This window comes from Octopus sinensis, linkage group LG4 (assembly GCF_006345805.1).
Source record: "Octopus sinensis linkage group LG4, ASM634580v1, whole genome shotgun sequence".
Classification (NCBI taxonomy): domain Eukaryota; kingdom Metazoa; phylum Mollusca; class Cephalopoda; order Octopoda; family Octopodidae; genus Octopus; species Octopus sinensis.
Genome location: NC_043000.1, coordinates 64,229,746 through 64,254,126, shown reverse-complemented (window position 1 = coordinate 64,254,126; position 24,381 = coordinate 64,229,746). Strand labels below are relative to the sequence as shown.

Here is a 24,381-nt window from a genome sequence, read left to right as displayed (position 1 = left end):
AGACAATAGCATTTAAAACTTTTCAGTCAAATAATTCAGTGACTTCATTCATATTGATTTAGGGGCAAGATAACACTACTATCCCAATGAGAGACATGGAATGCACTAAAAATATATTTAGTAGTGAGCCACTTTTAGGTTAAGTGTGTAACATGAATTATTCAAATAAACATAAATGGATTTTTTTACAGCTTAGTTAAGAGAAGAGGAAGGATTTTACCCACAAGCTTTTTTAAAACCTCTAAAATTGGTGGAAAAGAAAGGAAGAAATCATGACTCATTAGCTGTTCTTAGAACAGCATAGGCAACCTTTTTTGATGACACATGGCTTGTCATGTAGATTACACTACTTAAAAATTTTCAAGGTAATTCTTTCTTAGGCATGCCGTTCAGAAAGTTTTGTGGGCTGCCCTTACAAGAAATTCAGTTGGGTTACTTGACTAGAGACCTGATTCAAATTTTTGCAACAGAAGGAGCTTTACTTTAGGCACACAAAAAAGCAGCCAGGTTTGGATCTACCTGAGGCTTTTGGTAGAAGATACCATGCAGCAGGACAAATGTCGAAGCACAGAGTTGCGAAGCAAATATCTTAACCATACTCATCATTTAACACCTGTCTTCCATGTTGGTGTGGGTTTGACAAGATCTGATGAGTTGGCAGACCACATTGAGCTTCAGCATTTGTCCTAACATGGTTTCTACAGGTGGATGCCCTTCCTAATACCAATCAGTTTGGAGTGTACTAAAAGTGCATGTTGGAGCTCTTAATATCGGATCTTTTGTTTGGCTGCCAATTTTCAATTTCTGTTCCAATTGATTTCATATTTCGTGTATGCTAATCTTTGACATAAAATTCATTTTTGCCATAAACCAATAAGTAAAGAGTTAATAGCTTTTAAAGTTTGCAAATTTTGAGTAATTTTAGCCAACTGAAAGCTACAGACATATAGGTGTCGGTTTCCATGGTAACAAGCCAAGCTGCTATTCACGCGGTCATTTTTGGTTTACTGGATGCTGGTCGTGAAATGTGCTAAAAATAATAGCTAAGTAGGCCTTAAATCAGACATCAATTTTATTTTGTTTGTTTTGGTTTTTGCATAATTGTATGAATTCCCGTGTGTAGAATACAAATTCGGAAAAATTTTCTGAAAATTCCAAAAAAAGTTATGAGGAGTTATATGACGTGCGTAAAACAGAATTCCGCCAATATTTAATGTTTAGTTGACAACATGTGCTGTTACGCACAAAATCACAGCTTCCAAATCCTGTTTTCTGACTGGGTAAAAAGGATCAAACTTTAAACCTCTGGAACTTTTTTAAAAACTTTTCTGGAAGAGGTGAATTATCTCCTGAGATTCAGCGTGGAAAATTACATCAGTTCACCAAATATTAACATTTTCACTAAACTTCGAAATTTCAAGAGGACCAACCAAACAGAAGAGATCCCCAGGATCTCCTGATGAAAGCACATCCGTCACATATATTTCTCGCACCAGATGCATCGCCCCCTCCCTGCAATTATTGATACTTAACTAAAAGATAGGTGTAGCTCACAATGCAGTATTACACTCATACTTGGGACGGTGCTGTTGCTGCAAACTCAGGCATTCTAGATAGGAACCACCCGATCGATGGGTATAAAGTCACTCTGTTTAACAGGCGAACTGTATCTCTTACTTTTGCCCACCGCTACTATAATGGTTTCTATTCCCTGGAGCTGATTAGACTCATGCTATTTCCATTCCACACGCTTTCCTTCCCCTCATTACTGATATGTTCAATCTTTCATACCCAGTTCTTGTGTGGAGAATGTCGGTCCACAGGAACTCCCTTCCAGCTTATATCTTTCTCCCAAGATGCTGTCTGTCCCTTCCTTCCAACCCAGCAAGTAAAATAAATAAATTAATACCTCAAGAGAAGCTCACTAATAACGGGGAAAGTAAAATAAAATAAAAAACAACTTAAATTGCCGAAACGATAAAAGTAGATGCTTTGAAATAATTAGAATCACTATCTTCATTCTCAAAACCATAATGATAGCATTTAGTTAACCTAACACTGTTGAAAATAAGACATTTCCTATTATAAAAAATGTAAAACATAAATTGAAAAAAGATTATGTATGAAAAAATTTTCGAAGATCAAACACTTCGTTTCGGTAATTCAGAATGCCAGATTATTTTTTTACAGTCTCTATTTATTGCATATTTCATTTTTTCAGTAAAAAAAATAAAGATTTCTTTATTTTTTTAATTAGGAAGTTAGAATTTGGTTAATACAATGTAACTTCTGTAAAATATATATATATATATATATATATAAGAATCTAGTGTCTATAAATTAAATATAGCGAAAAAGATTCGTAAAGTTACTATGTGGTGAGGCGAGGCGAATTTTGATGTTCGGGGCAGGTTCCTTGTTCGTCAAAATCCACTTGCCACAATTGTACATGAACCTATTTTAGTGTACGATTCTTTATAATGTGTGAAATTGCTATTTCTATTTTTAAAAGTTTTTGACTGTTTCCCCATGAAGCCCTATTCGTTTCAATTACAACGAGTGTTTTGCATTTGAAATACAAAGATAATAAAGATTTTTGTTCTAGCTTCAGAAAAAAAGGTGACTAATCAAATAATTATTTCAGCACAACACATACCTAAAACTAACATTAGCATTCAAGTAGGTTAGACTACAGGGACCCTCATCTAGACTGACAGTGATTATTGCCCCTTTAGAAACCCGGAAGTACATCATATGACGTTAGTCTAGTGTTACAATTGTACCACATTGTTTGGGCGCGAAAGCGCTAATATTTTACAAATAAATTGTTTTCTTTATATTCCTAATATTTCATCCTGGCGGCAGCAACTACTTCCTCGAGCACAATGAATACCAAGTACGATGATTTGGAATACCCATACTGTGATGATGTGAACAAATTTGATAAACTTGCTAAGATCGGACAGGGGACTTTCGGGTAATTATGGTGTATTTATATTCTACTTCCGGTCCTTTCGTTCATTTTATTTTTTTGTTCAAATAATTAGACACGAAATATACTTCATTTATCGATTCTATACATAATTCAATTAAAATAAATTTTAGCGACGTAAACTCTAGTCTAACTTTTCAAGTTAATGTTTGTTTTTCTATTATCATTGCTAGGATCTGAGCATGTTTTCATATGAAAGACGAGTATATTAAAAGGAGTAGCTCATTGTTTTTCGCGTTTCCCCACAAACTAAAAATTGTCTTGTGACGGATTTGTTCTCGGCGAAAAAATTTGGCATTCTCTTGAAAGTTGTTGAAAAGAAATAAAAGAAAAGAAGAGAGTGTAATTTCGTTTTGTTTCAAATGATTCAACCACGTGGTATTTTAAAACAAATCGCTTAAAGCTTTAGGTTTTACTTTATCATATAATTCCCTACTGAGATCTCAGTAATTCTAGGTTAACTTTGACTTATGTAACTCTTGTACACACGTTCAGCCCAGGTTAAACTCAGCCATGATCATCTAGTATTTTGTGTACCGTTATCCAATATAGCCTTCATTTAAGATGGTAGGGTGAGATTTGGTTGCTATTTCTTACAGCTTAGATGGCTAAGTAGAGGTCCCATCATTGGTTCATAGATTTTATATGTGTATTCAGAAGTATAGTTGTATAAAATATTAACGAGCCTTGCCTTATTTCTTTTAAAACTGTGATCATTAATAAATTTACGTTCGTTGTTGTTTAACTTTAGCTCATATACAACGAATCTAAAGATGAAAGCCATTCTAGCCGTGACCAGGGAACAAGGTTGCATTTCTTTTTCGACTAGTGTATGATTTGATCGAGATTGGTTATTATTTTTAGCATCCACGACTGCGTGGACACTTCCTCATTCAATGATTCATACACTTCGTTGTTTATGTATCCTGTGTAAAAAAATATTTTTCATTTTCTTGAATCAGTTTTCGGTAATGATTGCTGTAGCGATGATCTCATTGTAATGCGAATGTGTCGTGGTCGGCGTTTCATCGCATTTGATTTCGTCACAAACTACGATGATTCTATTGTAATCTTTTCTACGACAGGAAGTCATTAGTTCCACCAAAGAACGATTAGCATTCTTTCATTTTATTTTTCTTGCGTCCCTGACCAAAAGAACCTATACTACCATTTTCATCACTGACCTTTTGATCGAATCCATGTAGACTTTATTGGATTGTCATCACAACATATAATGTGCACTTATCTTTTCTCTAGAGTGAACAATCCTACTTTATACACGCACACACACACACACACACATATATATATATTATGTAGATAGGGTTATAATCCGAATTGTGTCCTCTTGAAGCACATCTACTTATTCCAATAAATCGTATGTAGATTTAATATTTCTGTAAGGTATGCACAAAAGTTAGAAAATACTTGAAAATATTTTTTGTAGAGTAATTGCATATCAAAATAGGATGTTAGAAAAAATTGGTATTATTTAGTCATCATTGCACGTATTTCATTTGCTAATAGGAGTTACAAAACTGTACATGTAGGAGAAACATGTAAGACATCGATTAAAAATTCTTCAGACAGAGAATCAAATAATACAAAAAAGTCTACCAAGCCATAATAGTGAAGTCTCAATGATTATTTGTGAGAACAGTATGCTGATAATCCAGTTCTTATAGCAGAATTTGTGGAAGATTTGGAAAAGTTCTTGATATGAAAGAAAAACTTGGAAATGAAAGTAAGCTTGGTCATGTCTAAAATTGTATTAAATAGAAAAGAAATCAGGACTCTGATGCTGTCAGGGGAATGGCTATGCTCAGTATACAGAAAAGGAATAGATAGAAACTCCTTACCTTGTATAAACAATCAATATAAAAGTGTAAGAGGGATCACCGGTAGGCTGACAGTAAAGATAACTTTTGTATATGCTAGATGTACCAAATGCACCATTGGAAGCAGTTTCTTGTAGCTGCTCCTAAGGCTCTCTGGAAGTAGTCAATGGCTTTTGTTACCTAGAAAACCTTTTTGGCATTTGGTGGGTGGGTGCTGTGAAAGCATAGTGGCCCAAGTAAGAATAAGGTGGAAAAAATTCAGGGAGCTACTATTGCTACTAGCAATAAAGGGCTTCTCCTTCAAAGTGAAGGGCAGATTGTAAGATGCTTGTGTGTAAAGTGAAGTGCTACATGGTAATGAGGCCTGGGCCCTGGATACAGAGGTTTTGTGGAGACTCCAAATAAATGAAGCAAGCATACATCGTTGAATGTATGCTTACACTGACATGTGTGAATAATGCAGACTTGGGAGAAAAGCTGTATATAAAAGACATCAGAAGTAGTTTGCAAGAGAGAACACTGTTAGTATGAGCACTTGATGTGTATGAATGGCAACAGCTACATAAAAAGATGCAGAGTACTCAAAGTGGATGGTGCTTGAGGTAAAGAAAACTGATCCCAAGATGCTGAATCTCACTAAAATGTGAATAGAAAGAAACAAATAGTGCTTAAGCAAGCATGGCAGAAGTAAAGGAGAATGTTGATGGCTGGGATATTTTTGTTGCACTTATCTGTTATATTATTCTACTTCCTTCTCTCACTGTGTTTCTCTTCCGCAGGCTTCTTTCCTAGAATGCTTTCTCTACATTCATCATCTCTTTCCCCTCTTCTTTCCTTCATCTCTGTTCATGCTGCATATATTCTCTACTCCCTTAACTCTATGGTACTTGCCAGTCTCACTTCTCTTTGCAGCATTCACCTATCTTGAATGCTTCCTTCACATTCATTTCACTTCTTCTATGGTACCATTTAGCCCTTCTTTCCCCCAGTTTCTTTACTACTTTAATACCTCATCACTTCCTCTCTGACCTACATACATGACCCCTACACTTGTCTTTCATTTAGTGACCTGCAAATCCTTACCACTCATCTCTTTCTTTCATGTTCTCTTTTCCTCACACCTGTAGTCATCCTTATAGCACTAGATACTCCCCCCCCACACACAATTCATCACATTCACCTTTACTATTCTGTCCCTGTCTCATTAAACCTTAACATTAACCCTTTCTCTTTTCCTTGTCCCTTCCATACTCCCTCCCCCAACAGTGCCTCTCCACCACCACCCTATAAATCTGTTCCTCATCATTACATTACATTACATTACTCTCATCACACTCTCTCCTATTCTCTTTTCAGTTATGGGGGCTCTTTAGGTTTTTTGCTCTTGCAGGTTGCAAGGTAACCTATGAAGAAAAGTATTTAGTACTCTCTTTAAAGTGTTTAGCATTAGGAAAGACATCCAGCTTTAGAAACCATGCCAAAATTAAGACAATAAATCCAATGCAGTCCTCTGGCTCAGATTATCTTGTTGAAAATTTCAAATCACTTCTGCATGGAAAGTAAGCATAAAATGATTTTATATATAAACAAATACAAAATAGATATAGAAATACATAAATATATATCCCTTTAAAAATGGGAAAGGTTGGTTTATAGGATTACCTTAAGTTTCCCGGCATATCATCAGACTCCAAAACCTGTTGGTCTATGACCTCTTCAAAAGATAAAGAGCGGGGAAAGCCTCGTTACTCAAAGGTAAACAATTAGGAATTATCTCCCTTCGCTGTTGGCTATTGATTTCTGGTTGTGCCATCATCTTGTGGGCCCCAAATAGCTAAAATGTAAACAGGGCCCAAAAATCTCCCTTCTGTAGTTGAGGATGTTCCGTGGTTTGAATGATCATCTCTTACTTGCCAGGCATGTGGTAGTAGCAAATATTCAAATGATGTTGCGGAACTCTGAAGGAAGGCCTGTGGTTGGAGACACGTTGCTTGAAAGAATTCTCAGAACATCCGATATATATGTGAATGACATGCACATACACACACAGACATATGTATGGCTATGTGGTTCACTTCACAATCATAGTACTGGGTTCAGTTCTGCTACATACATCATGGGCATGTATCTTCTACTATAGCTTTTGAGTCGATAGATACCTCAATGAGAATTTGCTAGAAACTGCTGCAGCACATCATGCGCATGTGAGTGTGTGTGTTTATCTACAAACCAGTAAAAGAATAAGACAGGTGCACACACACAATCTTACACTTGTGAATGTGAGATCTTTGAATTTGCTGAAAACATATACTAGGTTCCTCGTTTCAGGATTTCTTGAAGCCTAGATCTGGTGTAGGGGATTGTTTAGCAAAGGAATTGGGTTTTTCTTTAAATGTGTTTTGTATTTGTTATTAAACCATTGCAACATTGCTTGGATTTCACAACATAACCATCCTAACTTCACTCCTTTGTATCCTCCATTGATAATTTGTTAAATCCAGATTCAGATTGGAGTTGTTCACTTTCTGATAACTAAAAACACCAAGATATGTGGTACACTGCTATACCCAAGAAGACCGACTTGCTGCAACAGAATTGAGATCCTAAAACCAAGGTACCACATAAAAAGCATTGATGATGTAAGTGCTGGTGCCACTTAAGAAGCATTCAGTACACTCTGTAGAGTGCTTGACATTAGGAAGGGCATCTAACCATAGAAATCAAGCCAAAACAAACTATAGAACCAGGTGCAGCCCCTGGCCTTGCCAGTTCCTATCAAACCATCCAACCCATGCCAGCATGGAAAACAGATGTTAAATGTTGTTGATGATGATGATGGTTATATGACAATGAAGACTATGCCAAAAAATGGAACATACAAGTGAAATATGGGCTCTGCATGTTGTATTAGAGGCTACTAGTGTAGGAGGACAGAAATTCTGAGTAAGAACTGATAAAGAGTAGCAAGGGCTCTTTTAATCCCACTACAGACATCCTCTCTAGTGCTGTGGCACATTAAACTGCATCCAATCCAGTTTGCAACAACAAAGACAAAGAGTTTTCTCTGTTGCTGTGTGAGCCTGAAAATGGGGATTGTGATGAGACAGACCTATCCATATCATGTCACCATAGAAAAATGAAATGAATGTAAAAATTGAGGTTCTTTTTGTTACTAGTTAAGTTTCACTTCCATAAAGAAACACAAAACTCATCAAAGTAAGTGCAGCTACTGTAGTATTGCAGCTGTAATTCAATGTTCTTTTAATAATTGATATACCATGTGATGAGTTTGTTCTTTCTCACTTTAGTTAGAGGCTGAACTACAGCATTGTTTATAGAATAAAGCCATTGGTACACAGATCTCTTGTCATTACTTATAATGGTTTATTTATGAATCAGATATGGACAGAGTTTTAAGTCATGAAAAAATCAATACAAATCCTTCTCAATCAACATTGTCCTCCATGTTAAAATTTTGCAAATTTTCCTTACCTCAACAGAATACACACTCTCAAACTTTGTATTTCACAAAGTATTTGACAGGGTCCTATACTCTGTAATCTGCTGTCTTCTGTGGAAGTTAGGGGTAGAGGAATAACTAGTATGAGCCTTACAAGCCATGTACAAAAGCAAGGTGAAAGTGGTGAGGTTAGTCACAGGTGTTCATCTGGGCTCAGTCCTCAGTTTCCTTTTATTGGCATCCATCACTCTCTTACCATTTTTTGTACTACCATAACAGAAAACTTTAATATTGGATCTGTAGCAGGTTTAGAGAAGAAAGTAATCTTAGCAAAATCAAGTTTTAGGAAGTAGGAAAGAAAGCAGGGCCCTGATATCATCAGAGAAGTGGACAAGCTTCATATACAAAAATGGAATAGTAGAAATTTTATATGGTGTACCCTGTGTAACTTTGGATGTACAAGATCTACTGGTATCACAGGTAGGCTGATAGAGAAGGTAGACTTTATATGTTGTGGGGGGGGGGGTACAGACTAATAAAGACTGTGAAATACAGGAGATAGAATCTCTCAAATGCTCAGGAGGCTTCCTTGAGGTTGATGATAGATTTTGTTATCTAGGTGTCCTAATTAGAAATGGATATGTATGCTCTAGAAGCATAATAATCAATGTAAGAAAAGGGTGGAAAAGGTTCAGGGTGTTATTACCTTTGCTGGAAACAACATTTCTTTCTGAGTAAAGGACAGATTGTATACTGATTGCATATGAAGTGCTTTGTAGCAAGGTAGCAAAATGTAGACCTTGAATGCAGAGGATGTGTGAAAGCTAAAAGAAATGAAATGAGCCTGCTCCACTGCATGGGAAATATTAGCATGCATGAACTGAGACAAAAACTGGTTGTAAAAGGAACCAGATGCCATGTACAAGATAGAAGACTACACTGTAACAATATATAAGGAGGATGATGTCTAAAAAAAAATGCTAAGTACCCCAAGTTAATCAAACCTGTAGAAGAGGAAGAGAAGACAAAATGATGTAAGACTGATCTCAAGATGTTGCATCTCACTGAGGAAATTACAGAGGACTGCAGTTATTGATGACATGCTGTGCTACAAAACACTTGCTCTCTCACTCAAGCATGGTGAAAATCTATTAAAATAGTGATGGCTGGGATATATAATATTGCATGTAGTTCTCTGTCCCTGCTAGTTTCCTGCTTCCCATTTTGCCTTTTTATTTCTCTCACTTTCTCTCCTAGTCAGTATTCCATGCCACTGCTGTAATAAGGGAAACATTGTATCTGTTCATGCCCACTCCCCTACTAACACCATTCATATCTCTTTTTTTATCTGTTACTCCCCTCCTATACTGCTTGCCATCTTTCTCTCTCACCTTCCTATAATGCCAATCATCACTCCTCCTTCAGGTCACCCTTTTATTAGATTCATTACTCTCTTACCATTGCCACCTTGACTATTTGCCTCTTCCAGTATTCCATTATACTTCTATATACCTTGCTATCATCCTCTCTCCTTCACATGATGCATTTCTGATATCAGTTACCCTAAACCATTACTGCTTCTCTCTCTCTCCCTCTCCCCTCCCTCTCTCTCACATTACATTAATGGAAGGTCCAAATGTTATAAGTAGATAAAAGAAAACAAGGTACTTGAGGAACCTGGGCAATATCACTTGGATTGGCCAGGTTGTCTGGTCCATTCACCTTGTGCTCTCATCATTCTCCTCCATGTTGTTCCAAACATTTTTTCGTAAATCATCTTCCCACCTGATTGGAGGTTTTCCAAGTGGTCTTTTCCACTTGTGTGGATACCACTTGACAACTGCATGGCTCCACCAATTGTCTGTGAACATTGCAACATGACCAGCTCGTCATAGTTTTGTGTGGTGGTATTCTGTGACAATGTTCTTCACACTAGTTATATCCCTGATTTCCTCATTCCAAGTGTAATCTCTTTGCAAGATTCCCAATATTGACCTTTCCATGGCTCTCTGTGCCATAAGATGTTGGTCTCTCTTTGTCAAGGCCCAAGTCTCACATGTATATAGTATTGCAGGCTGTGCTGTTGAAGAGATTGGTGCAAATTGCGTTGTCTAGGTTCGCCTTCAGCACAATGTAAAATTATTATATATATATATATGTATGTGTGTATGTATATATGTATATATATATATATATATGTGTATGTATATATGTATATATATATATATATATATATATATATATATATATATATGTATGTATGTATGTGTGTGTGTGTGTTCATTTTATGTCTGCTTTTTCTTATTGACATGGATTGGACAAAAATTTATTTGAGACAACATTTTTGGCTGGATAGGGTGATGAGCTGGTAGAATTGTTAGCATGCTTAACAAAATGCTTAGTGGCATTTCATTTATCTGTGCAGTCTGAGGTCAATAAAATAAGTACTAGTTGGACCCTGGGATCAATGTAATTGATTTACCCCTCCCCTTAATTTGCTGGCCTTGTGCCAAAATTTGAAACCAATATTTTATGGCTGGATGCTCTTCTTGTTGCCAACACTTACATGTTTTTCAAGTAAGATCTTTTTATTCTACTGGTCTTCACAAGCGCAGAGCTACAAGACATTGTTTACCGGGAGTAAAGAGATATATACATGCATGCACTCAGTTATTACTAGTGGAAGTGTTTGATTTATTTTCCTTCTATAATTGTTTCATTAAGGGTTGTTTTATGTCTTTAGACAATGAACGTCCAAAAGGTTATTATTTCCGGCTATTTTCACCAATTTGTAACCATTGCTTTGTTCTTGATCAATATTAGTTGAATCTTTGTGCAAATACCAAGTAGCATGTCCATTACTTGGTATAATCCTTTCAAAACAAAATAAAATAGCAGCTATTGTTTAAACACAGGTTGTTCTTAATTGGGTTGGCCTTTGATCAAAGACTGCTTTTATCTCATCTATGTCCTTTGTGCAGAAAACCCGTCAAACATAAACAGTTCTTCAGTTTGGAAGGAAAACTACTTGTATGATGAAGTTAACCTTCCATAATTAATCCATATAGTCACAATACTTTGAGAGGTGGCAAATTGGCAGAATTGCTTGAGTGTTGGATAAAATGCAGCTTTGTTTTTCATCCTTTCAGGGTTGATAAAACAGAGTACCAGACCATAGTAGTGATTGGGAGGGATTGTTAGAGCATAATTTGAAATTCCTTGTATCTGTTCCATCACTGTATTCTGACTTCAAAATTCTGCCACCTCTCACTGGAAAATGGAAAATAAAAGGGCTTTTTGGGGACATTGGAAAAAATGGTGAGAAGCTTGAGAAGGTCTTAAATAAGTGCTCATTTCAGTTTACCACACTCAACACCAGCTGTTAATAGAGAATGCAAGGGAACGTTCGAGTCCTGTACTTAAATTTTCTTAGGGATTTAAATAGTTCTTCTCTGTTAAATTAACACCCATTGATTGCTTTGATGATTATCATTTTCAGTTTTACTGTATGAAGTTGGATGTGTTTATGGTTCATTCTAATGTCACAATATTGTAAATTAGCAGTAGTAATACACAGTCTTGTCTAGAGATAATTATAAACTAAAATAAATGCAGTCATATAGATTTACTATATTTTATATAAATTGATTTAAAAAGGTGCTGACAATCATCAGTTAGTTCAGGACTGTTGATTCACTTAAAATTGCTTACAAAATGTGCAAATAAATAATGAATGGCAGTGCATCAGCATGGCCGCAGCTCTGAGCTGAAGTTACAGAAAAAAAGAAAAAATGCTGCACATAATTGAATGAAGCAAGTATGTCACCGAAGAGCCTTTTAACAACACACAATGCTATTAAATTCTCTTTGAATTTATTTTAGATGTTGAAATTTAATGAAATAAATTTAAAGTGAATTTAACCCATTGACTGTCCTATGGGTCATGTGAAACACAAGACATATTTCCTTGACGTCCCTGCATTGTGTATGAGTGACGTTTTATCTTTTATCATTTATTTGTTTCAGTCACTGGACAGCAGCCATGGTGGGGCACTGTCTTGAAGGGTTAAGTTGAACAAATCAACCCCAGTACTTATGTTTTTTTTTAAGCCTGGTACTTATTCTAGTGGTCTCTTTTTGCCAAACTGTTAAGTTACAAGGACATAAACAAACCAACATTGTCAAGTGGTGGTGGGGACAAACATAAATACACTCCCACACATATATACATACACAATGGTCTTTCAGTTTTCATCTACTAAATCCTCTTGCAAGGCTTTGGTCAGCCTGTCACTATAGTAGAAGACACTCGCCCAAGGTGCCACACCGTGGGCCTGAACCTGAGACCATGTGCTTGGGAATCAAACTTATCACACAGCCACATCTGTGCCTATTTCCAATTTTTCTCAATCACTACAGTAACTTGGGACACACAAAAGGAAAGCTTTATATTTACTCAGAATGTATGAAACAAAGGCTAACTAAAAGTCTGAAAACAAACATGGACATGTTGAACAAGTTTTTGAAAATGCTCTGGACAGGCAAAAGGTTAATAGCCTTATGTGTTACTAAACTGCTCTTCCACAATGTAGTTGCTTTAATTTCAATACAATCTCTTAGATTAAGTCGCAGATAAATACAACTCCCAAAATACTTTATTAGTAACTTTTTCTAATGTCTTACTATGTTTGTGGATATTATATTCTTTGTTTTTGTAAGAATATAGAAATCATTGGGAAAATGTCATGTAGTCTATGATTTTACTCCTTGAAAAGATGTGCTTCCGTGCAAAATTTCAGCTGCTTGGGTAAAAGACTGTGATTTACAACTTGCAACATACTGTATTGTTTTGGTGTATAAGACACACTCTTATTTTACAGGGATATTTTGTGGGAGAACATTTAATGTGTCATCATATACCTATTGAAAGACATTTTGAAGTGGTATTGTAGGGAAAAAATGAATGATTCTGTGCAAATATAAACAATATTGTGACAAGATATTGGAATAAAGTATGAAAGTATAAATAAACTATGTTATGGGAGTACTGAATTTTACTTCTTTCACTTTAGTGACTGGAAAAATTGGGAATGTGTATGATATATGATATATGGATGCCAACAAAATATTGGATCGTCCCATAAATAATGCGGTTTTTTAAAACTTCTTTTATTTTTCAAAGTTAAGATAAGGTTCTTTCCTTATATAAAATATACTCTCCTTCATTTTCTACAATGCTCTTCCATGTATCTGGTAGACTTGCAAGGCCCCTCTTCCAAAATTCACTTATATGTAACAAAAAGTACTTCTCCGGTATTGTTTTGACTTCATCTACGGAATTCATATTTTTTCTGTTCAAATGATTTTGGAGACTGCGGAATAAATGATAATCAGATGGGGCAATGTCTAGTGAATGTAGAGGGTGGGGCATCATTTCCCATTCAAACTGCTCCAGCCTTTGGAATGTCATCCTCGCTGTATGTGGCCAAGCATTATCCTGATGGAAGAACATGGCACTGACTTGAATGACTGGTTGAACAACCAGATCCAAGCTTCTCTGCTAGTTCCTCAACAGTTATGGGATTTTGTTCCACCAGGGTTTGCAAGATGTCCTTGACGAGCTCTACTGATCTTCTAGGATGTAGTTTCCAGTTCTGAATTTTGGAACCATCGTTGACACTGGATTATGCTTATTGTCTGATCCTCATATACTGCATTAATATTCCTCATACTTTCCATTGCGTTGTTGTCTTTATTGAACTCAAAGCAAAATATGCCAAATAATTTCCTTTGTCACTTCCATTAAAGCTTTCAAAAAATAACTGTTAAAAATTGAACTGTACTCTTCAAAACTTGCACTGTGTATAAGGTCATGGTAAAATTACTACCTGCTTTTATAGCAAGTTGATGCAGATCCCCCTCTGACTTCTACTCCTGTCCCCTCCGACTTCTAGCTCATGCAGTTGAAAAAACTGCATTATTTATGGGATGATCTAATATGTCCTGTGTATTAATTCTGATACACAGGACAGGCAAAGTGTTAAGTAAAGCATGCAATCTTAATCAGATGTGAAATAAAATTTTAAACCAAGGGAATGTATTTTAGCAAGTTTAATTATTATCAACAGCAATTTATTAATTTCCATTTTGCAGCTAATTTTATCAACAAAAATGAAATATTTGATGGACAACTGACAGTAAATACCAAAAAATTTAGAATGCATTGCTAATATATGCTAGTTTAATTCTTCCAACACCAACTTTCCACAAGTACTTATATTAAAGTGTTCAAAATCATGGGAAAATATTACACTCAAGAATTTGTTTTGTTGAATTTTACTCTGTGTCTCAGGCTCAGAACTGGTATACTGTATACCTGTATGTTGTAAGAGATGTACCAAAAGGGTTGGCATTAGGTTGTGGGTCCCCATAATGCTAACCCCAGCTTTATCAATGAAAAAGATTTCAAAATTAAGTTAAAAAATCAAAAACACAAAGGTAATATATTTTTGTCTGGCAAAAGGCTGAAATCTAGAAGGACAATTGAAATGTCTATATATTTGGTTGCTTCACTTTGCATTATGGGGTATTTCTTATTAATGTAATTCTGTTAGAAACAGCAAATAGTTTTAGGTGACTAATGGATATTTATTATTGTTCATTTTACAGAGAAGTATTTAAAGCTCGATGTAAGAAGACCAAAAAACTAGTTGCATTAAAGAAGGTTCTGATGGAAAATGAAAAAGAAGGCGTAAGTTTTATACTGAAAATTTTTATCAAAATAATTCTTATTTAACTAACATATCATGCTAATTTAGACTTCAACGATGAGAAAATCTTATTGATAGCAAAATGGCTGTCATTAAATTGTCGGGCAGAATGTCTCAAGGTATTTGTTTTGTGTTCAAATGGGGTCAAAAAAAAAAAATACTAATCCTGGTCAGTGGATTGGCAAGACTAAGAATATCAGACCAGATGTCTTTCGGTTTTTCTTCTGGCTCATTGATTGCGTTGTGAGTTCAAATCCTGCAATGTGTGGTAGACTTATTCCATCACCCAGTTTAACACCACTGTCTGGTACTTTGAGTGCCTTTGGCAGAATCCACTCTGCTGCAAGCGTTCAGGCCAGACCTCTGGTTTGAAGATACCTTCCTCTCTCTCCACCAGTCTTGGAAGCCTTGTAAAGAGTCATGGGCACTGCTTTCCCTCTTAACTAGATAATAAAAAAAAAATTGGCATCTAATTATAAATTTTGCTTGATGTCTGAAGTTGTTTCTTGAAAAAGTGCTGCGAGTGTTTTTTCCCTTCCCTTTTTCGCACTGCATAATTTCTCATTAGTATCTTTAATGCTCCTGAAATGTTAGCCCTAACTGAAATGTTTCTCAAGCAAATATCATTTATTAATTATTTATTCTCTAAGCATATCTATTCTCTTTGCTAACCAGTGTACAATCTCATACATTTACTTAAATGATTCTTTCTTCACAATTGCAACAGTTATGGTTATATTTTACTGATGAGGTTATAATAACACTGAAATATACCTTCCATACTTGTCACAGTTGTTAAAAATAGTATTACTTATTTATTAATAGTCTTCATTCTTCAATACAAAGTTATTTCTAGTTAGTTTCTACATTAAATATGTTAACATTCATCGTCATTATCATCATTTAACATCTGTTTTCCTTGCTGGCATGGGTTAGATAGTTTGACTGGAGATGGTAAGCCAGAGAGCTACACCAGGCTCCTGTCTGTTTGGTTTCTATGGCTGGATACCCTTCCTAACACCAACTACTCCACAGTGTCACTAGCTCTGGCCATGACCATGATTTCACTTAGTGTGACATGTCTTCTCAAGCACAGCAATTCACCAGAAGTCTTCGTCACTTGTCATTGCCTCTGTTAGACTTAACATCTGAAGATCACATTTCACTGCTTCATCCCATGTCTTCCTGGTTCTACCTCTTCCACACTGAATTAATTAAATGTTTTTTGATGGATTTCTTCCAGTTCCCCATCACAGCATTAAGAGAAATCAAGATTCTACAACTTCTGAAGAATGAAAACATTATTAATCTTATCGAAATTTGCAGAACTAAAGGTAAGTCTTGTCTTTTTTGCTACCTCTACTTAGTAACTATTGTACTTTCTTATTTTCTTGCACTTGATGTTTTGTTTTTAAATTTTTTAATCTTCAAATATTCTTGTATTTTCTTTCAGCCACAAGTTACAATCGGATGAGAGGAACATTTTATCTAGTATTTGACTTCTGTGAACATGATCTGGCAGGTTTGCTAAGCAACGTCCAGGTAAAATTCTCTCTTGGAGAAATCAAGAAAGTCATGCAACAGTTACTGAACAGTCTCTACTTCATCCATAGTAACAAAGTCCTTCATCGAGACATGAAAGCTGCCAACATTCTTATTACCAAACATGGTGTACTCAAGCTGGCTGATTTTGGTTTAGCTCGTGCATTCAGTTTGAAAGGCCAGCCTAATCGTTATACAAACAGAGTAGTGACCCTTTGGTATCGGCCGCCAGAACTGCTTCTCGGCGAACGAAATTATGGTCCACCTGTTGATCTTTGGGGAGCTGGGTGTATCATGGCTGAAATGTGGACACGCAGTCCTATTATGCAAGGGAATACTGAACAGCATCAACTACAATTGATTAGCCAGTTGTGTGGGTCGATTACACCAGAAGTATGGCCTGATGTTGAAAACCTTGACTTGTACAACAAAATTGAACTTCCAAAGGGTCAGAAGCGTAAAGTAAAAGACCGCTTAAAAGTTTATGTCAAAGATCAATATGCTTTAGATTTGCTGGACAAATTGTTAACACTTGACCCTTCAAAGCGTTGTGATAGTGATACTGCTTTGAACCATGATTTCTTTTGGACAGATCCAATGCCTACTGATTTATCTCGTATGCTGTCACAACATACAACCAGTATGTTTGAATTTTTAGCTCCTCCACGTCGACGAGGTCCAACACAACACCATGTCCAAGCTCGACCCACACAAAATCCTGACCAACATTATGAACGAGTATTTTAATATTTTTTACCTAACTATAAATCCTTTACTAGTTGTTGGCTAATGCTGACACACTCCCATCATTGACAACTGGAAAGGTTTATATTCAAATAACTGTGATTTGTAAGAAATTGCTTTTCAAATCTGAATTTGGTTTCCCTTTAAATAGTATGCTGTTTAAAAAAAATCAATTTCTTTAGCTGTAAATATTTTTCATAAAAAAAAAAAAATGTTATTTTTTTATTGATATTTTTCTTGTTACATGTAACAGTAGTTTTAAATTTTTATTTACTACTTAATTTTGCAAATCAAGTTGTCTAAATCTTAAATTATTTGTTTTATATTACTAAAATTGTGTTTAATTATTTTGTAAGATAAGGATGAAGTCAAAGCTGACTTTGAAAATTAAAACTGAAAATGTCTGTGTGCACATGTGAAGACAAATTTGTGATTAAACCTGTTGTTATAAAGTAAACAAACTTTTTCATCATTAATGTCAATTACTTTGGCTGAGTAAGTATTGTGAATAAGTTTTGGAAAACAAACAATAATCTATGGGGTGAACAGTTATTGTTAATACAGATCAGCTTAAAGCGAACAAACTTCAAACATGTTACAGTGTGATCAGGTTTTTTATTTTTTGCATATCCACATCAACATTGTTCAATGTCTTCCTTTTTTTTTTAAGATTTGGGTCCTACTTCTTGTGACCATATAGTCTCCCTGTGACAGGTAGTCTATCATAACTCAAAGAAAGTCCACTTGAATCCCTCAAGCTCTGATAAGATATTTTATAACATGAATGGATGAGATATCTCATTATAAGGCCTAAAGGCTACTTTAACAGATATATCTTGTCAAATTATATACTATGGGTTTATGTATTTACTTTCTTTCTTCTGTTGACTCATTAAAGATCCTACCATCATCATTTGAACATCTCAACGGTAATAGACTGCCATTAATCCTCACCTTCTCCAACACTAAATCTTTCTCCTCTTAATCATCAGTATTGCTTTTGTAGTCAAATTTACTGGAAACCTCTGACGTTCGTCAATGAGTTCTTGCCCTTGAAAAATATTGTGAAAATTGTTTTGTCTTCCACACACCTCCCATGCAGATGATATCATCCTTCATAATTTTTTGCATCTTGGCATCATTCACATGAACCTAGAGACTTCATGCCAAAAATTGCACTGACTCCAAAAGATGCTCCAATGCAGTAATGTCAATCTTGTCTCCTTTAACAGTACAAGGATACAGGTACTAAGATTAAAAAAAAAACCCTAAGAGATAAATAATTATGCTAAGTGTATGGAACCTCATTCTAATGAAAACTCTTTTTTTGGATGTTTGTGTTGGAATAATTTGCAGCACTAGTATATAATCCATATCAAATCCCAAACCTGCTGTACCATATTTTCAGCATGGTTTAAAATGTTTCTGAAGAACAGTATTTGAAGAATGATCCTAAAGAGGATAAACTGGCTTACAGGTGGTCTTTCATGAATATATAAAATAAGGTTATAAGTGCTCACAATCTATGCATGGAAGTTTTGGCCAATAAAGCTTTGATTGGTTACAAAAGGCATTCGAAATTTCATTAAAAAACGAAGGTATTTCATAAATGCTTAATGAAGAGATGTATTAAAGTTTAGGTTTGTGTCAATTGATGAAACTCTTGAACAAAATTATATTGGGAAAAAGACCAACAATGCTACCAGATCTACACAATCCAGGAACTGGGTAAAATCATGATAATCTTACTATTAGCCCTATCACAGAATGAAATAAAATTTTAAAGATTTTTTTCCTTTGTACCCACTAACTTTTATATTCCCAAAATCACAAATATACTACTCATAAACAAGAATAAAAAATTAAAATTCTAACTATTGTTGATATTAACATTTGATTCTATTCCTCATTTATATAAAAGATACTTAAAACCATTTAAACTCTTAGCATTCAGATTACTCTGTCGAGTGTAATGCTTATTTATCTGCATTGTTTTGAATTAATTGTGCATTATCTTTAAGGTTTGAAATTTCTACGATGTGATTGTTTATTTTTACAATGACATTGCTGGATGTGTATGAGATGCCAGATTTGACTAGTTTGAACATAAAACAGGATATGGCTAGTGTAAATGCTAAAGAGTTAAGAAAACCCACACAATGTTTATCAGCAAACTAACTCTTCTCAGATCAACAAGACAATGTAGTAGACACTATCACATCTAGAATCTGCAATTTCCTGAACAGTGTACCACAAAGATATCTCCTCACCTTGTTCTATGTAACCACATACCATTTCCACACACCATCAAACATCATCAAGATGTTCCAAAATAACATCTTTCAAATCCATCACACGTTTTTTCTAGGAACTTCTATGAGTCGTATATAGCAGTCATATTTTCCCAAAAACATGTTAGTCTTCAAAAAAAAAAAAAAAAAAAGGACATTGGATGACAGAAAAAAAAAGAGATATGACTGGAAAACCTTTGAACACAGGCCTGCTCAACTTGGAAATAACAGCTACCCTTCTTTCTAGCAAAACCAGACAACAATTATAACAAACCAACTCATACCACCAATCAGTGAAAGATTTTATGCAGTCATTTGATATACTAGAAACAGCTGTCAAATCTTCCTTAGTTCACCCCTCACTATCTTCAAAAATGGGAATATAGTCCGAGATATCCCTAAACAAAAGACAGTGTTGTTTCAGGCTGGAATGCCTTGGTCATAGGTCTGCTCAGTCAGAGCTGATCTGACTTCATTAATTCTGCTAGGGCTACAATTTCTCTATAAGAAATCAAACTACAATTGTATTATCACAGGCTGTCACAAACCACCTGCACAATGAAACATGTTTAAACATGAAATACCAAAAAGACTACTTAGACACAAAAAGGGCAGTTTATATTTTAGTAGTCTGTACAACCCCCAGTCCTTGTCACTGTATGTACATTCACTCCAAAACACTGACACATCTCTATTCAGTTCAGAAACATTTCCAACCATATGGTTACGGGTTGTTTCACTGTGTGACACCTTAGACAAGTATCTTGGGCCAACCAAATCCTTGTGAGTGGATTTTGTAGATAGAAAAATGAAAAAAGCCCACCATATATATATATGTGTGTGTGTTTATGCCTTTGTGTCTGTCTGCCACCACTGCTTGGCAACTGGTGTTGGTGTGTTTGCATTCTTATAACTTAACAGTTTGGCAAAAGAGACTAATAGAATAAGTACTAGACTTGAGAAAAAAAAGTCTTTGGGTGGCTTTGTTCAACTAAAACCCTTCAATGCAGTGCCCCAGCAAGGCCACAGTAAAATGACTGAAACAAGTAATGGTAAAAGATACGAGATTTCAAAAAATACATAAAAATAGCAGCATGTTATTAGCCTTATACTACAGTGTGATGAAATAGCCGTCACCAGAATCTACAGACTAGACAGTAAGGAAGTCTTCACTGTAGCACATATATGAAACTACATGTTGGAATGGACAGCCTGGTCTTCAAAGAGACAGAAGTATAGATTATCCAGAACTTTTGATTGCATTTAACTGTTTTGCCAACTACCTACAAGCTGTAAGGATAGGCTTTTTTTGTTTTGGAGAGGAGCTAATCTCTTATTTGCTTGCATGATATTTTTCTAAAACTTTTCATATTAAAAAACTATCTTAAAAACAAAATGATTTTACTGAAATTGATGAAATAAAATTACGGTTTTGTTTTAGCAAAATCTCCAGATATCAAACCATAGACAGTTTAGGATTTTGGCTTACTGTTAATCTATTTAAATGGAAAAAAAACTACTATATTAACATGTTGAACACTGAGATAGAAACCTAAATCCTGCAAACCAAGTCTAATTTTGACATTTGATTTTGGTTATTTAGCTAACAACTTTGGAAAAAGTTACATCTTTACTTTCTGTACATGCCACTCCCATCTCACATTTTGTCTATCTGAGGAAATTATTTAACAATTCAGATTTATGCTTTTGGCTCTTCAGCAATTGTAGATGGTACCAAGAATGAGGAGAATCACAGCTTCAAACTTTTTCTACATAGAACGGTTTTTAAAATTATTGTACTGACATTTAAATGATTAACTTGAAATATTTAAAACAATTTTCCTCTAATTTGCTCCCCTTTTTTTTATAGTGAAATAGTTTTTCTTTTATTTAATCCATTAGCATTTAAAACAACCATATCCAGCTAAAATATTCTGTTTTATTATCAAACTGGCCAGGTCTGGCCTCTCACACCAACCCTACAATATCATTCTGGAAATTAAGTTACCTTTTCAAAATCTCAAAGCTACAACATAATGCATGATTAATACAAAGCAATGAGGATAAATAAGCATTACTTCTGACAGAATAATGTGAATACTAAAAGGTTAAATGTAATTTGGTAAAATGTTGATATACTATATTAATGAAGAATTGTCTAGGAGATAACAGTAAGACTTTATTCATGTCTTATACTTAATGAAGACCACCAAAATGATTGTAACCATTTTTTTTTCAGTAACAACAAAACACATAAATAAAATGTTGGTTTCTTTTTCCTTTAATATCTTATCAAAATGAATGTTAAAATAGCATACTTACTAATGTCATGTTATAGAAAAAGCCATACTATTTTAAGGCACTTGAAATATCTACCAATAATGAAATTGGGAAGAGACAAGTTGACAACAGCAGTTGGCTATGAAATCATAGAAGGAATATGTGGTAGAGACTGTCATATGCTGACAATATAAAATTAAATCAACTAGCCCAGTTGTTGACAACAACGAAAATTCCAGTAGAAAAAGTACAGGGATGACATGTAAATAGCTCTCAACTACTGTGGATAGTCAAAAATATGAAATGAAATTTTCATAAAAATAAATTTAAAAGTTAGTTTCAAAATGCTAACAATATTTGTAAGTTAAACACAAGTCAATTGAACAGAAATGTGTAAGTATAATCTTGATTTATTCAGCACATGTCATAAGACAGTTGTTCAGCAGTCATGTATGTTAATCCATATATATAGATGTTTAAATGAAAAGAAAAAAAGTTAAATGGCCAGAACTCAAATAATTAAGATTATCACAGTCATACATTTAGATATAAAATAAAATGAAACCATCTGAAATAAAATGGTCTGACTGGTAAGAAATTAACTTCAAATGGAAAATAATAAATAAAAGATTTTATGCTTTGAAAATTGAAAAAGCATTTAAATATCACTTAAAAGCCCCTCTCCCTCCCAAATTTAAGCTAAGACTTACTAATGTATAAGGATACTTTGCTGTGTATGAAACTATTAGAGTTTTTTTTTAATGTTTTGAGTTAAAAAAAGGCCAATGGGAAATTGAATTTATTGATCTGTGAGAGTAAAATTTGGGCAACTATGATCATTTGTTACAAATGCCAGCTTGATGCTAAAAAAAAGAGAGGCGTGATGATGGAGGTGAAATTGAGAATCTGTTTTACAAAGGGATTTGTTGATAAACTACAATCAAGAAAATGGAAATATATAGAAATCCTTGTATATATAAATAGTTTGAGCAAAGGGAACTGGTCGATATTGCAACAAATTCCAAAAATGTTCAAATACTTAAATATAAGTTTAAGAAGATTTTAAAAAATTAGAGAAATAAAAGCTCATCTTGAGCAAAGTTGATCATTTTATACATTTTATGTAATTTAAATCTGTTATCAAAAAGGTTTGATAACAATTAAAAGTTCCAATTTTCTGACAAAAGTCCAGTTGAGTGATTAGATCAAGATCTCTTTCATTCAAGTCAACTTTGGTAGAATAGATTTTCAATAATCTAACCAACAAGAAAAATTCACTGATTGGAAGCATAAAAAGAAATACATTTTTTTTTTCTTTGTACAATGTAAGCCATGTATTACTTGATGCTTAAAATATTGTTTTATTAAAGATAAATTTATTCAAAGGTAAATGAAAAAATATATTTTATTGTCAAGTTATTAAAATGTATGTTTTGTATTTTTTTCCTCCTGCAGCAAATAGAAGTTTTTATACCAACTCCAGATGAAATATGAAACCAAAAAATTTTGAGGGGAATTAAATATTTTCTTACTGAATCTTAACGAGAATGATGGTGGATAAATTAAACTAAAGTTTAATCAGTAAACAGCTAAAAGAAATCAATATTTCAATGTAACTGATACACTTATCACAGGCTATAGATTCCCAGAAACAATCACTAGTTAAACATATCTTCATAATTTAAGTAATATGTCACGATTGTGATTACTGAGACCTAAGGAATTTTATTATAAAACAATCATCAACGAGATCATCAGATTTCATTCAGTTTTTGTCAGATGAATTATTTACTGATTATCTTTATAACATATTAAAATAACTAGACTTCCTGTGAGTGGTCAACAGAAGTAAATGACATGGAAGAGAGAATCTAAACTTGGGTTGGGTTTGAGCCAAGAGCAGGGAGAAAAATTCCAAGTAAAGAATTTATTGTGATATGAAAAAACTCGTGAAAATTGGAATGTTTCGTTGAAAGAAAAAAAAAAAAGCAAACAAAACATTTTTTGAAATGATGATTTACAAAGTTTTTAGTCCAACAAATCAGAATTGGCACTAGAAAACAAATTTAAATAACCTTGCACTTTTCTTTGGCAACAATAATATATTAGTCTAAAAACCTAGAGGAATAAAATATGAAGGATGAAGAGCTTGAAAAGAATCGAATATTAGATGCACTGGACTTAGTGTATAACACTGATATCATCCTGTTTAATTCCAATGAAGATATGGTTTCAAGTAAAGTGACTTATGATCCTTCATGTTCAAACATCAGAGTTGGGACTCAGTAACGGTTCGGGTTCATTCTTGCTGCAATAAGAAAGTGGAAAAATTTCAATGGCACTATTTATGGCTAAGCACTGAAGTGCTTTAAATGAAAGAGAAACTGGATAAGTAAACAATTTTGAATACATTGTTTTTTTTTTTTTTTTTGGTGTGTGTGTGTGTTGGGGGTAATTTGGAAAA

The 24,381-nt window shown here is 34.4% G+C and overlaps 2 protein-coding genes across 8 annotated transcripts in view; one reads left to right on the top strand and one right to left on the bottom strand.

Annotated features, from left to right (window-relative positions):
- The first annotated feature begins 2,383 nt into the window (after positions 1–2,383).
- LOC115210738 (cyclin-dependent kinase 9) lies at positions 2,384–19,789 on the top strand. The gene is made up of 4 exons (XM_029779448.2): positions 2,384–2,977; positions 14,960–15,041; positions 16,304–16,394; positions 16,514–19,789. Exons 1-4 carry the CDS (start codon positions 2,886–2,888, stop codon positions 17,347–17,349), a joined length of 1,101 nt encoding a protein of 366 aa, XP_029635308.1. The 5' UTR covers positions 2,384–2,885; the 3' UTR covers positions 17,350–19,789.
- A 2,518-nt stretch (positions 19,790–22,307) lies between these two features.
- Positions 22,308–24,381, bottom strand: part of LOC115210705 (prominin-1-A) — a 132,398-nt gene continuing 130,324 nt past the window's right edge. For all 7 annotated transcript variants that reach the window (XM_036502043.1, XM_036502045.1, XM_036502046.1 and 4 more), the window contains one exon: positions 22,308–24,225. In XM_036502043.1, the coding sequence (XP_036357936.1) occupies positions 24,180–24,225 (46 nt within the window). In that variant the 3' untranslated portion in view covers positions 22,308–24,179. The remainder of the gene's footprint in view (positions 24,226–24,381) is intronic.